Raw genomic sequence first — 14135 nt, 5'->3', positions numbered from 1 at the left:
TTGAGATGAGGGGGTGCACGGGCACAAAACGGCAAGGATTGTGCTGCACAGAAATAGGTCTGAGATTGAGACAGGAGTTCATGGGGGTGGGGTAAGAGATCCACAGATGGAAAATACGACACACGGAGGGGAGATCAGGATGAGAGATCCCTCCGAGGGGAAGGAAACAACACGCCCTCTCTTTTGGGCCGGTGTAAACTCCTTCCTGAGAGCCGTGCTGCTCCTCTGCTGGCACAGGGGGGTCTGCTGCACCACGCCGGCAGCACGGGGACAGTCCCCTGGTGTGGGTCCGCATCCGTGAGGCACAACGCCTCCAGGAGGCAAGTCTGCCTCTTACGTTCAAGAAACCCAAAGCTGGGCTGGGAATCGAGCAAAGATTCCTGGCTGTGAAGCGACCACGCAGCTCCCGCTCCCACCGTACTCCTCCGCTGCGGACAGGAGGAGGACAGGGGGGTTTTCCAGAGGGTTCAGCTCACACGGCCACCAGTCCCTGAACAACAGGACAAATCTCACCGAAAACCCCTCCAGAAGAGGCCGTGGTATGGGGCATCCTCAGCGGCCACTGCGTACAGCAACCACGCTGTGAACCGCTCTCATCTCTTTAATTCTGCGTTTGCATATTCAAACAAGATAAGGCCGCTGTCCACAATCACTGAAAAATACAAAGAGCTGAGCATTTACCTGGGGAGAAGCAGAGTTCAACTCCAGATTTTACAGAAAACGTAAGCCAACGTCTCTATTTCATCTGAAAATAGAAGAAGGGCAGCAAGAAGGGCATCCCCTTCCCACGCCCGACCAGCAGGGACACAAACTGGCTGGTTCTTGGGAGAAATACGGGCACACCCCCAAGCTCTGAGCCCATCCTGTCCGCAGGGCTTGTGCTGGTGGACAGCTTGTGTTGAAGTACGGCAATAATCAGCGAACTGTGAGCAGGATCACAACCAACCATCTCAAATCTGCACCTTCAGCCCCCGAAGAACCCCAAAGCCACCTTTCCCAGGCAAAACAACTTTAAGGCAGCTCCAAGCCTTACCGCCCTGCCGTCCGTGCCCTCGGCGGGCAGCCCCCAACAACATTCTTACCTGCTTTACGTCCCTTACGGAAAAAACATACATGTTGCTGCAGCCCCCGAGTTCTTCCTAGCTCTCAGGTTATTGACAGGCTAGGCTGAGATGGTAACGGGAAAAAGGAGCTTAGGAGAAGCCCTCTACGCAGCAGGGTGGCACTCGCTGTCCATGCCTGGCCCTCCTGCCTCGGCCGCCGCGTTCCAGAACCTTTTTCTGCCACGATTCCATTGTCCTCACTATCACATCACGTCCAGGTGTCAGCACCAAGACTCCCCGACGAGCAGGACAAGGCGGAGGATGGCTTGTAAGGATTTTCAGAGATGCAGCAGGCTTTGGAAATGCCGAGATTTGTACCCCTACCTTACTAGGTCGCCTAACGAAGCGGCGAGGAGGCTGCCAAGAGGCACAGGTGAAATCTCCATCCAGCCACTGAAGCCTCTGAGCACCTTGGTGATAAAGCATTAAAGCACTCAAGTGCCGTGCACCTCTGAACAAGAGCAGACCAAAGACCAGAAGCTGGCTGAAAATTCACAGCCTACGACCGAGAAGTCCCAGATATCGTCACCCAGGTGGTTCCGATGGAGCAGCTTTAACACGATGCTGATGAAGGTTCACAAGAAGCTGCTTCTCTCAAGACGGGCCGAGTTCATCTCAGAAATAAATCACGATAAAAGTCACATTTGCAGTTGAATCTTGCTTTTCCCCTACCACACGCACCACAGGGTTCAGGCAACGCTCCCAGCAAGCCGCGGCTCTCCTTCTGCAGAACCCTCGGCAGCTGCTCCCACGTCGCGGAGCAGGCAGGCGATGGGGAATATCTCAGCAAGCTCTGTCAGAGGACAATTATCAAAGGAGAATTGTGAACGATACTCGAGCACTGCACCAAAGCCCATATTGCTAGATGTTATTACCACCAGGCTGGGCTCTCGAACAACGCTCCTTTTCATAATTGTGGGGAAAAAAAAAAAACCCAAACCCTTGCGATGTGCACAAAAAGAGGGAGCTGAAAAAGCAGTTTCCTGAAACCAAGTCACTTCGGTGGGGGAGCGGGGTGGGCTAAGTTCTAAGCTGTACGTCCTCAACACATCGCCCAGATTTCACCCAAGTGGCATCTCAGCAGCCCCTGCCCAAACAGGCGTCTATGGCCAGGCAGGTGTGGAGAGGGGGAATTTCACCCATCACCGAGGGCTGGGTTCAGATCGCAGGCTGCACGGTGTCCTGATGAGAAGTTCTTCCTTTTCCTGGTCTCCCGCGTACGTTTGCCACTTTGCTCAGCCACAGCCCAGCCGAACGGGACAGGTGCCTTCTATGCTCGCAAGCCTAAAATAAGCTCAGGGCCAGCGTTTAGAGGAGGCTACGCTAGGAGCAGCAGCACCAGCCCCGCACGCAGCACTGCCAGCCTTGCAGCGTTCCTCCTGGGACCTCGGTTTCACGCGGGAACATCATAAACATGCTTTGTTTTGCTCTTCCTCAGAACGCAGATAATCCCAGCGACTTCGCTTCAAATTCCCTACAGCAACTGGGTGGAGAAAAAAAAAAAAAAAAGCCCTTCTGGCTTAAATTAGTGGGAAAAGCTAAAACCCAAGCTCAACGTCACCCCGCAGTTCAGATGCGGCACTGCCAGGCTAGCAGGTCACACGTAATGAAGCATTTTGAGCACATTTGGGTATTTTTCTGATAAAACTGGCAAAAAGAGGGGGCAAGCAGGTGCCCTGCCAGCTGGTGCCAGCATCGGACGGGTCTGCTGCTGTCAAAGCAGGGAGAAAACTGCAATTTCAACTCTTTTCTACCATGCTCAGTAGTACACACTGGCTGGACAAGGATGCTCTGAGCTTTGCTCTGCGTCTACTTCTTGCTCTTTTGTTTTAAGGCTCCATCCAAGCAGATCGCAGGCAGGCACCCTGCGCAGAACCGCTCCGGGGCTGAGACAGCAGCGCTGAGAGCAAACGGCGTCCCACGAGGACTTCATGGGCTGCTCCCCCCAGCAAGCAGCACGGGCTCTGCAGCTGCTGGAGCTCGCAGCTCACCACCATCATCACGCAAGGGGATGCTTTCAGACCCCAGAGAGATGCAGACACGGGCTGCAGGGCCGAGTTCTAAGATGGTCTGCAAATGCTTTTGGAAAGGGACTTACCAGCCCAAACGGGACGAGGTGCTCGGCAAGACCTGAGTTTGGCAAGTAAGGGAGTTTGTTCCTTCGTTCCCCCCCGCCCCACGCTTACCTTAGCTTAGAGAAGCAGCGACAGGGACCTGCCCTGCAGCCACCACGTTTAACAGGCATCTTTTCAGTCCCTTGAGGGTTTCTCCTCACAGCGCTCCTGACAGTGAACACTTATCAATGCCAGATCAGAAGAGATGAAGGAAAACTCAAATTAAGCTACCCCACGAGAAAGTTAAGGCTCACGACAGAGTCACCATGGGCAGTCACAGACACACAACACCGCCTAGGAGAAGCAGGCTGCGTGATGAGACCAGTTTACCCCACAGACTGCAGCCCAGGAGGTTAAATACAGCTTGTCAAACCCCCTCCGAGGGCTCACCAGCGGTTCCCAGCCATCTCCACAGACGCTAAGAAAAAGATTGCTTTTGAGCACTCACTTTGCAGCCAGAATGCCAGCTCTGGGAGCTGTGATAAGAGCATTCTCCCTACAAAACTGGCCGGCCTGCACGGTTGCACATACGCTGATCAGAAGGACTACCCTGGTCTGAAAAGGGAGAAGCTGCAAGGGGCAAAACCAAAAGAAGCCAAAGCAACACCAACACTCGTGCCACAGTCACTGTAAGACCTAATTCAACTCTCGATTATTTTCATCATCGTGCAAGAGCAAATAGATTTTAAATGGTAACCAGCATCACCAGGCGACAGCCTGGTACTAAATCACGGTACTGAGCACAGAAAAAAATACACAGCCACAGCACGATTAAGAGGAAGCCAGGTCTGGATTTCTTCCAAAGCTCCACTGTCAACACTGGGAAAATAAAAAAAAAGCTCCTACAATTAAAGATTTTATATCTGCATTATGGTGACCACATCACTTACAGTATTTGTGATACTCAGTTCCTGTAAATTATTCATCCCCCTCTAAGATGCCTAATAAAACAAGGAATATGAGAGCTGATCACATAATGCTCTTGTGAAATACAAAGAGTGCTCGATGTGGAAAGTGTTAAGTTTTCATCTGACATGTGGCCTTAGATAAAAGCAGCCTCTGGAAAGAACTGTTAATGTCACCCAACGAGGTCCCTGAGGCTGATCAAGGCAGCCAGGGACAATTCTGAGCAAGAAAGCCCTGGGCGAGCAAACATGGGCTGCAGGGTGAGCAGGGATAGAGCCCCTCTTGCAAGGCAGCGATAGACAGTGAGGGTGAGGAGACAATGACCGTGCCTCACCACCTAACAGCATGTTTATAAAGGCAAGAAGCTACTTGGGAGCCAGGTTTGCTTCCTGTAAGAAGAGGTGGGTGCAAACTGCTTGTGCTTTTCTGGTAGAAATTACAAATCTCATCCAGATTTGGGACAGCTTCTGATTGCAGAGACCAAAGCAGCCCGGTAGCTTTCTTTATGGCAGGCCTTCAGACACAACCGGGCTGCTGCAGCCCACGACAGCAGGGCACGGGCTCGGGCTGCCCTCGCCAGCACCCACGTAATCACAGGGAGCGCTTGTTTGGCACGAGTTTTGTTACAGGAAAGTCACCCTGCACTTAGCACTTTGCTTTGTCATCACAGGGCAGGTTCAGCCTGTGCACCAAACGAGCCATTTCTCTGTCGTGTACCAGCAAAATCCCCAGCGCTGCACAGAACTAAATGGAGGAAGTTTCTAGCCTGAGAGTCAAAAGGGCAAACAAGCCAGCTCAGCCACACCACGCTGCTCTGATGTTCTGGGTGAAACGGCAGTCACTGAGCCAGTAACACCTCTACACAAAAAAAGTGACAGTCAGATCTGGAGTGTGAGACCTCAAAACACTGGCACGTTAAGATAAATCATCAACTAACGTAGCAAGACGACATTTTAGTTTTTTTTTATTATTATTATTTATTTTTAATCTCTGAACCCAGGTACCTGGTTCTGGCATTTCCTCCCGTGTCACTTTTGCTGCTGTGTAATTCTGCACGGTGCTCTCCTTCCCTGCATTTCAGGAATATACAGCATCTATGTGCAGTCTAGGAACTTGCTTCATCCTGTGAAGCTTGTTCCAGTTCAGAAACCTTCCACAGCGAGAATAATTCGGGTCTATGTTCATCAATCACATGCCGCATTAAATACACTTCAAGGAAGGAACATTATATACTACTACACCTCATTAGGAAGAGCTTCCCAAGCTCCTTGGAACACACCCGAACACTCCTCAGCCTGCCTCTTACAGGAAGCAAATGAATCATCCACATCTGCAGACTCTAAAAAACAACAAAACCCAGAGATTTCCAGGAAGGACAGAGAGTCCTCCCTTTCCTCTCCCCAGCTCCCCTTTTCTGCTTTAATCTGAACTCACTGAGATTGTACTTCAGCACGGGAAGCCAAAGCAGCTTCTCTAACCTGGACCCCGCAGGCTTCCTGTGGCACAAGGACAGAAAAGGATTTGACAGAAATCGCTCAAGTTAAGGACAAAACAATAAATGTGAAGAGCTGGTTCGCTTACAGCCAGTTACACAACCATGTAGTAACTCTAAATTTAGAAAATGTGGCTAGTTTGTCTCAACACTAACGCTGTTTCAAGAAACTTGGACTCAGACGCTGAACAGAAGCATGCATGCTTCTTGCAACAGCCATGAGAATTATTCACTTGGATTGGATGCGTAACCTACCTTCCAAGGAAAAAAAACAACTTTCATGTTCAAAAGCAGCCCGAAGAGCAAAGCCAAAGGACAATTCCAGCACAGGGCCCTCCTGGAAATCTGATCACTTCTGAGCAGAAATATCCTGCTGTACACTCACCTCCAGTTCTGAAAAGCCAAGTTCTGGGGGGAACAGCCCAGCAGCGAGCAGGGCAGCTCCTGAAATGCCCGGCTCCTCCTGAGCAGGAGGTATATAGCAGGAGGAGCTGGCGTAGAGCAACTGTGGAGTAAAGTCGGAGGAAGCAGAGCATGAAGCTACTCAAGCTCCGGAGCTACTCAAGCTCCAGTTGTTTCTGTGTAGCTGTTGCCAACAATTTTACCAAGGACTAAGATCTAGGATGTTATTTACTGCCTACATATCTTTCTAACCCGGCCTTGCAAAAATTCTCCCAGCTTACAAGATTCATACCCAAATTAACTCTAAAAATGCTAGGTTACTCACCAGTTTACTCATGCAAGGGAACAAGTCAAGTCTGAGCCCCTCAGTACCAAGAGATCCATTATGCCATCTAGTTTCCAAGCCCCCTTTTTTTTACCAAACACAGAATAATCAATGTGTTATGGTTCGGGTGAGGGTAATTTATCTGGACATAAGTCCCCAGCTATAAGTGCACCGAGGAACATCAAACATTTTTCCACCATGCAGACAGCTCACCATTTCCTGCCCTGCTCAGAAAGGGTCAAATGGAGAAAATGAGGAGCACTGCACCAAGAAAACGCAGCTGGTGGCCTTGCACTACTTCGGGCTGTCTTGTTTGTGGGCACCTGTGGGGAAAGTTTCTGGCACCTGCCCCAGGCACAGCCGAAGAGGCACTGCCACATCAGCGCCAGAAAATGCTTTGAAGATGAAAGTCCTACTTACTTGCTAAGTATCCTTATCAGTAGAGAAGCAGCACTGTTTCTTAAAACAAAAATGATTCATATGCAAAATTCCTTTATTCGTGAAGAAGTTACATCCTTTCTAAAGTAGGTAAAAAAAAAAAAAAAGATAAACGAGCTGTGATGAAACTAATTCCAGCTCTGCCGGTATTACTGTGTTTCACTTCAGGCAGAAGGCTCGACGTCTGCTGACAGATGAAACGCCACCAGTCACTCCAGCAGGAGGGATGCGCGAGGAAGCCCCAGCTTTGGGCTGGGAAGCACAGTTAAAAGCCTTAAGCTCCACATCCTTTCAGATTAAATAGCCCTTTTGCCTGCCAGCCTCCGCACCTCTCCCTAGGCAGAGCAGCTCTGCAGGCAGCTGGAGGGACGTGCCGGGTGCCTGCTGAATCCCGCACCGCTGCTGCGATTTTATGCTGCAAAATGAACGCTGCTTAATGGAGCGAGGGCACGGCTACCTCGCTTCCCTTCAACTCCAGACTGTAACCAGAGGCTCCCAAGTGGTACCGCAAGCACGAGCCCAGCAGACTCTTTCCTCGTTTCAAATTAACTCCCACCCGTAAAAACAAAAAAAAAAAAAAACAAAACAAAAAAAAATTGAGTCCCCAAAAGATGGTGCTCTAGGAGTCATTTCCATAGCCCTCCAGCTGCTCTCTTGGTGAAATTTAGACCAGCAGATGAGCAGAGACACGGTGCACCAAAAACTTAAATATTTCCCCCCAAACCTGAACCAAACCGCACCGCAACCCCTCCACGTCACGGGGCTTTTCTAGAGCAACTCCAACCTGAACAGAGATGGACGAACAAGGCACATAGCCAACATGCAGGTACCCAAACCCGCACACACCATCACCAAACGCATTTCTGCTCCCCTACACCGTGCTCTGACGATTTTGGCCAAGCAAGGTTTCGGTTTCCACTCAGGCCTCTTCCCAAAGGCTGGAGCAGGGCACCCGGCAGCAACCAGACCGTAATTCTGCTTGCCCTGTGCCCAGGCAAATCCATGAAGGAGGCAGGAATGACCCTAAAATATTAGGGGCCAATCAAGAAAAATGAATTGCATGAACCCAGGGTACGACGAGGCAGCCGGGGGCTGTGGGATGCCCCTCAGGCCCCCCAGACAGCACCACGGCTGATCTGTGACCCCCCCAAACACCAAGCCCCCATTTTTTTGTAGTGTTTGATGTTTTACCCCCTACCTTTCCACCTCTCACACAGTCTACCTGTCCCTTCCCAAAACCACCTAACATCCAGAAATCAAAATGCCTACCAAAACCTGAGGGCAGAGCCACCACCCAGTCAGCCCAAGGACTTTGCTTGTAGGAAAAACTGGCTTTTTGCTGGTAACTTCACAAATTTTGGTTTCAGACACAAACACATGCACGTTTAGCAGCCTAACAGCAAATGGAAAAGAGCTCAAATGTTACCATGAAGTGTCCCAGAACACAAACTAATCTGTAGGAAGACAACATTCTCCTACTTTACCCCAGGCCTGAAGGCCCCAGGAGGGGACACAGCAGCGGTACAAGGCAGAGCTGAACTGAGCTACGTGTCAAGTGCTCCAGAGCACAAAGTCAAAGGAACGAAACCCAAGTCACCATCTCACCTCTCAGTTCTCGGCCTTACTGACATCAAAAGCAAGTGCAGAAGTTTCAGGCCGAAGGATCGGTTTCTAGGCTTGCGCTGACCCATTTGGGTAAAACCCCAGCACAGGGTGAGAGGTAGGAGAGGAGTGGAAGCAACGAGGCAGGTTCTTCTTGTGGAGCATTTAGGAAGGTGTCATCACCTCGGAAGCCTTTGAAATCCCACAAGTAATTAAGGCTCTGAGCCTCACAAACGCTGGTGATTTCCCTGCACCAACACAGATGCTGAACATGACAAATTGTGGCTGAAGAGAGAACTGAGGACAGCTGGCAGAAGCAAGGCCTTGCCCCAAAAAGCACCTGTCAAAGCTTCTGCCATTTAACTTCAGGGGAGAATCGTAGCCAAAAAAAAAGTAACTTTACACAATTGTTTAAAGCCTAAAACAGAAGCCTGTTTCGGAGCTGCACAGTGCAAGTGAAGGAGAAACTTTATGAGAAAGTGGCAGCAAAATGCCTCATTTACGCAGGTATTTCAAAGCCTGTCGTGGGCTTTGATTGATCCCTTCCAAAGCTTTTAGTGCACATTAGTTTGTTTACCAGTCCTAAGAGCATTACTAATTTAGCTGCCTTTCTCCACACACCCCCCCCCCCCGCTTTCCTTTTAGCTACACCAGCACATCGCAAGCGAGTGCACCTTGGAAGCAGGAGCGAGCCACAAAACTGCTTGCTCAGTGAGGTTTTGTCCATTTTAAAAATAACACTCCTGACTGGGTTTGGAACAAGTCTAATTAATTGCTTAGCCCAGGTGGCCACTCACACTCCCGAATTATCAATTCACCTCACACACTGTACACAAAATATCTCCCCAGACAGTAGTAACAGGGTATAACGTCTAGTACTCGGGAGGTTTCCACGCCACGCGGTGTACAGGAGGCCATTTCTGTAGTAAAATCGTTACGATGATCCCCAAATCCATATTGCAAGCGTCCAACAAATCATGGCAGAACAGGAATCAACTCAAGGGCACGTTACCTTGCAACGAGTGCTCACGGGGCAGAAACGATACCCGCTGAAGTGACCGTTTTACACAGAACCACACAAATTCCAGTATGCTTTTTCTCTGCTCCTGCCTCTAACGGCCGTGCCGATCAGGTGGTTTCAAAGCACCCCCCTGGGAGACTAACCGAAATGTCAGATGCAAGAAGAGGGTTAGACACAGCTTCCTCGTGCAATAAAAAAGTATCATTATTAGCTTATGGGCGTTGAATTTGCACAGTTCTGCACTGTGACCAGCATTTATTCCTGGCTCCAGAGAAGCAGCTGTACCCAGGCCATCCCTCTCCACCCGCTGGAATTTAAATACTCTGCACTGCTGTACTTCAGACAGCGAAAGCACTGGCCAGGTTTGAAGATGGAAGATTTTTAAGGCTGTGTTTTCATCCCTTGGTCTCAAGCTGGTAGCACACAATCACTAGCGAGGATTAATGCCCAAAGAGCCCGTGCTAACGGGCTGGCAGCGGCTGCAAGGGACGGACATGCAGACCTCCAGTAAACAGAAATATTTCCCTCTCCTGTTGTACAAACACACTGAAATCACAACTTGCAAGTTTAGGTCATAATGACTATATGACAGGATTCAGACAGCAAATAAAATATTCATGAAAATATTGAAATTCTGTAGGAATAATGTCTTCAGAAAACTCTCCTGCGAGCTTACGTTCATGACTCAATATTTGAGGTCAAGAAGTTACGGCAGTGAAGGGTGGGAAGGAACGGGAGGGCTGTGTGGGATGAAGCAGAGCTGAATTCACAGAAACTCATGGAGATAACTTCAGCCAACTTCCAGCTAACAAGCTGATCAGCCACTGGGCTGTGTCTGAGGAGCCCTGATAGCACGAATCCGTTCCCAAAGCAAAGCTGAATGGATTAAGAGAGACATCTGAACCAAGAGGCATTCTGGACCTTACAAAACAAGAGGCTAAAAACTTCCCAAAGAGCTTTCCCAACAAGGTCCTGGGTCCCTACAGGCAGCCTCCCACAAGCAATACAAGTGATACAGCATCACGCCAAGACGCTAGCACAAGCATTCATTCCCCGAGGCAGACGGAGGAGCACAAGGCAGGAATTCAGCGGGCTGGCCAGCTGAAGGCCTCTAGATAAGGTGCTGAAACACAACACCTGCACTTTCCACTTCCCCCGTCCGCAGAAGAGGGCTATCAGCCTTGCACAAGCGCCGCGGCGATTAAAGGCGGTGGAAAACTCCGAGGCTTCCAGGTGAGAGGCAGGAGGAGGAAGGGCAGCAGCGTCCCAAGGCACCCCACGAGCCCCACTAACACCTAACAGAATTGAGAATTTTTGTGAACTTCCCAAAGGCAGCTCAAGCATGCAGCAGGGATACCAACCTACGGCTGAGAACCCTGACATTAAAATTCAGCTGCGTCTAATTCCCTGCCAATTTGTTAGAGCAAGCACCAAGTGCCTGCACCCATGCCCAATACCTTCAGGATTTCTGCACCAAGCCTTCCAACAGCAGCATGAGGACAAGCGGGGGGTTCCAGCAGGTTGGAGGAGCTGCTGGTTGCACGACAGCACCGGGGTCCAACAAGACACGGTTGGCAAACCTGTCTGCAAAGGGAAGCTTCCTCCTTCCAGGGCTGTGTTTGACGTTATTTGGCAGCAATTCCTTCCCGGTGTTCTCAGTTGGGAACGTGCTCATGGAAGGCAGGAAAGGAGCACAGACACCCAGGATAAAAAATCCCAGCTTTTCTTTTATTCACATGAATGTCGGGATACTGGGAACAGCTATCAAGGCAGGAATGAGCTCAAATAAACTACGAATTCGGCTGGAAGAGCTGGTGGGCCTTCCTACCAAATGTCAGCTCTATTTCAAGAGAAAGTTTCTATTACTTATTAACATCAGTAATTGTGTGCTTGTGGTCAAGTGGCAGCCTGCCTACCGCTTCCAATGGGAAAGAACAAAAGTAAGCATTGAACTTCTAGGAGCAACAGTAAAAATCATTATTTACATATTCCCTGGCTGAAAAAAAATAAACAGAAAACACGCCTACCCCCCAACTTTAAAGAAAACACGGGGAAGCTCTCCAGTTGTGACCCAGCTGGGGTACAGAACGCTGCTGTTGACCTTTGCACTAGGAGCAGAAGGTGCTGTTTGGCTCTCCTCGAAATCTGCAGCGCCTTTATTTCTCCCCTTCGGCGGGTACAACACGTGCCCTGACCGACACACGCAGCAAGGTCTGTGGATCTGCAGGTGCTCGAGAGCCGACAGAGGCACCCAGCCCTCGGCACGCACCGACCGGGCACACCAGAGCACACGATGGGCCAGGAAGGGCCTTGGACGCAGGATTTACCTTTATCCTCTGCCCACTGCAGGGAAACAAACGGGACCTCCCAAGAAGTGCAACAAACGCCCTCCCAAACCCATCGTGTAGCTGCTGTGGGACTGGTTACCGCTTCTAGAGACGTCAAGTAACACATCGGAAGAGATGCTAGAGAGTCAGAGCCCCGGCCCAGAGACGTAGCTGCAGGTGAGGGCTGGCACCAGCGCCCAGCAAGCTTCAGCCCCACGGCACCCACTTGGTGCCCGAGGTTTGTTCCGAGGTGTTCCCAACAGCACCAGCTTTGGTTTCGGTAAGCCCAAACTGCAGCGCAGGCTGCACAAAATGCTTCTCAGTCTCGGTGGGCAGCTTTTCAAATGGGAAAATGGATGCGGTAAGCGCACCTGAAAGCCTCAGGCTCTCAGGGAACTTCTCCCCAGGGCCCACTGCCTGCGTGGTGAAGATGCTGACACCAGAGAAGGACCAGGGAAAGGGAAGAAAAAGGAAAACCCTTTATTTATGTAACTGTCTTTGACTTCTGGTCATCCCCGGCCTATTTTTTTCTAGCGCTGCACAGGGTACCAAGTGCCCAAAGTCAGAATTAACAGATCTGAATTTAGGAATCCAGGAACAATTCCTAAATCTGGGTTTATTCACCCAAACCAAGGCAGCCCTACTTAGATGCTGAAAAACACATTCAGCTTCGGACTGATTTTTGCTGCAACAGCATACCGAGCCTTATTTAAGGCTGCAGTGATTGAATTGTGGTTTCTTTAGAGAAAGAAGGCTTGTTTTTTTTTTAAAGGTAGAAATACACGGTGTGCAAGCATCCCCCCTTAACGCCCGTTTTCGTTTTCCTTATCTCCAGCTGGTCACGTGCCCAATGACACTATCCCCTAAATATAGCTCATCCTGCCAGCACTCGCAATCCCACCGCTCTCTGCAGGACCACAACACACCTTCCTTCCCCGCTTCCCCCTGTGGCATCACCTCGACACCTCGCCGTGATGATTTCGGGGTGGCAAAGCCACCCGCATGCCAGGACCCCCCGGCTCCCGATGCCCCCCGGTGTGGCACCCCCCCGGCGAGGGCAGCGCTGGCCTTCTGCTGCGCTCAGCGCAACGCCCATGGCTCGCCGGCCCCTTTGTGCTGTATCGCAGTGCCCCCTCTCTCTCTTTTGTCTCCGTGCCGCCAGGCAGCCTGCTGGAAGCCCCCCGGCCAGCCTCACCCCGGGCACTGCGCCCATCCCGGCCTCCCTCGCGCCCCGCGGAGGCGAGCGGGAGGTCGTGGGATGGCGGTGGGCTCGCCAACCGTGCCCAACGCTAGCACGGATCCCGTACCACGAGCTGCCTGCCACCGGGGCCGTCGGCTTGCCGGGCCGCCCGTCTCGCTGCTGGCTGCCCTAATAGAGGCCGTGGTGCCTCCGACCTCCGGTGCCACCGTCCTCGACGAAGAGGCCACGTCGCCGGCAGCGCTCCGCGAGCTCGGTGCCACCACGGAGCAGCACAAACCACCCCGGTGTGAGAGCTCAGCCAGCCCCGAGATGAGGCCTCCTCTGGGGAAGGCCGAACCCCCAGGGCTTTGAGGCCCTTGGGTGGCGGAGGACGAGCCTCCCTCAGCCTCCAGAGGCCGCGGGCCAACCTTGGCCGCTCGGATGGCGGCGGGCAGCCTCCACCGACCCCTCGGGGTGGTGGCGGTGATGATGATGATGGTGGCAGGGGGATCACCACGGCAAACCCGCAGCCTCCCGGTCCTGGGAGAAAAGGAGGCAATGGGGCGAGGCCGGGCGGCAGCCTCGCGAGGCCCGGGCCTCCACGGCGGAGGGTTTGGGGGGTGGTGGGGGACACGAGGCCGGTCGGTGCGGCCCCGCCGCCGGTTACCTTGGTCTCCTTGACGTGCTGCTTGATGCCCTCTGGGTACCACTGCACCCGCACGTAGCCCCGCCGCAGCGGGGAGGCCCGGCCTTCCTCCGTGCCTCCCGCCCCGGGGCCGCCCGATTCGGAGCCACCGGAGCTGGCGGCTCCTCCGCCGCCTCCGCCTCCACCTCCTCCTCCGCCGCCCCGGCCTCCTCCGCCTCCTCCTCCTCCTCCTCCCCCCGCCGCCTCCTCCTCCTCCGAGTCCGAATCCTCGCCGTGGATCAGGCGCACCAGGCCGAAGCGCACCGAGCCCCGGTACCGGCCCGACACCAGGTCGTGCGAGAAGAGGAGGCGCTGCGAACCTCCCGGCGGGGGCGCCGCGGGGACCGAAGGAACCGGGACCGGGACCCCCGGGGACGCGGCTGGGACCGGGGCCGGCGGGATCGGGCCCCCCGGTGCGGGCGGTGCGGGCAGCTCCGCCATGGCGCCGGGCAGAGCGGGAGAAGCGCGCGGCCGGCGGCGGAGGCTGGGGGAGGGGAGGGGCGGGCCGGGGCGGGGCGCGCGCGCGGGTAACGGCGGGGG

At 52.7% G+C, this 14135-nt stretch overlaps 1 protein-coding gene across 2 annotated transcripts in view; it reads right to left on the bottom strand.

Moving 5' to 3' along the window:
- The window catches only part of UBE2O (ubiquitin conjugating enzyme E2 O), a 57339-nt gene extending 43265 nt beyond the window's left edge, over positions 1–14074 (bottom strand). The window contains exon 1 of one of the 2 annotated variants that reach the window (XM_035342727.1): positions 13578–14074. In XM_035342727.1, coding sequence (XP_035198618.1) covers positions 13578–14036 — 459 coding nt within the window. In that variant the 5' untranslated portion in view covers positions 14037–14074. Of the gene's footprint in view, positions 1–5870; positions 5913–13577 lie in introns of those variants that run through there. The other variant, XM_035342728.1, reaches the window with a different exon arrangement.
- Between the last annotated feature and the right edge of the window lie 61 nt (positions 14075–14135).

This window comes from Oxyura jamaicensis, chromosome 18 (assembly GCF_011077185.1).
Source record: "Oxyura jamaicensis isolate SHBP4307 breed ruddy duck chromosome 18, BPBGC_Ojam_1.0, whole genome shotgun sequence".
Lineage (NCBI taxonomy): Eukaryota > Metazoa > Chordata > Aves > Anseriformes > Anatidae > Oxyura > Oxyura jamaicensis.
The sequence above is the reverse complement of the archived record's forward strand: the minus strand, read 5'-3'. Positions and strand labels throughout refer to the sequence as shown.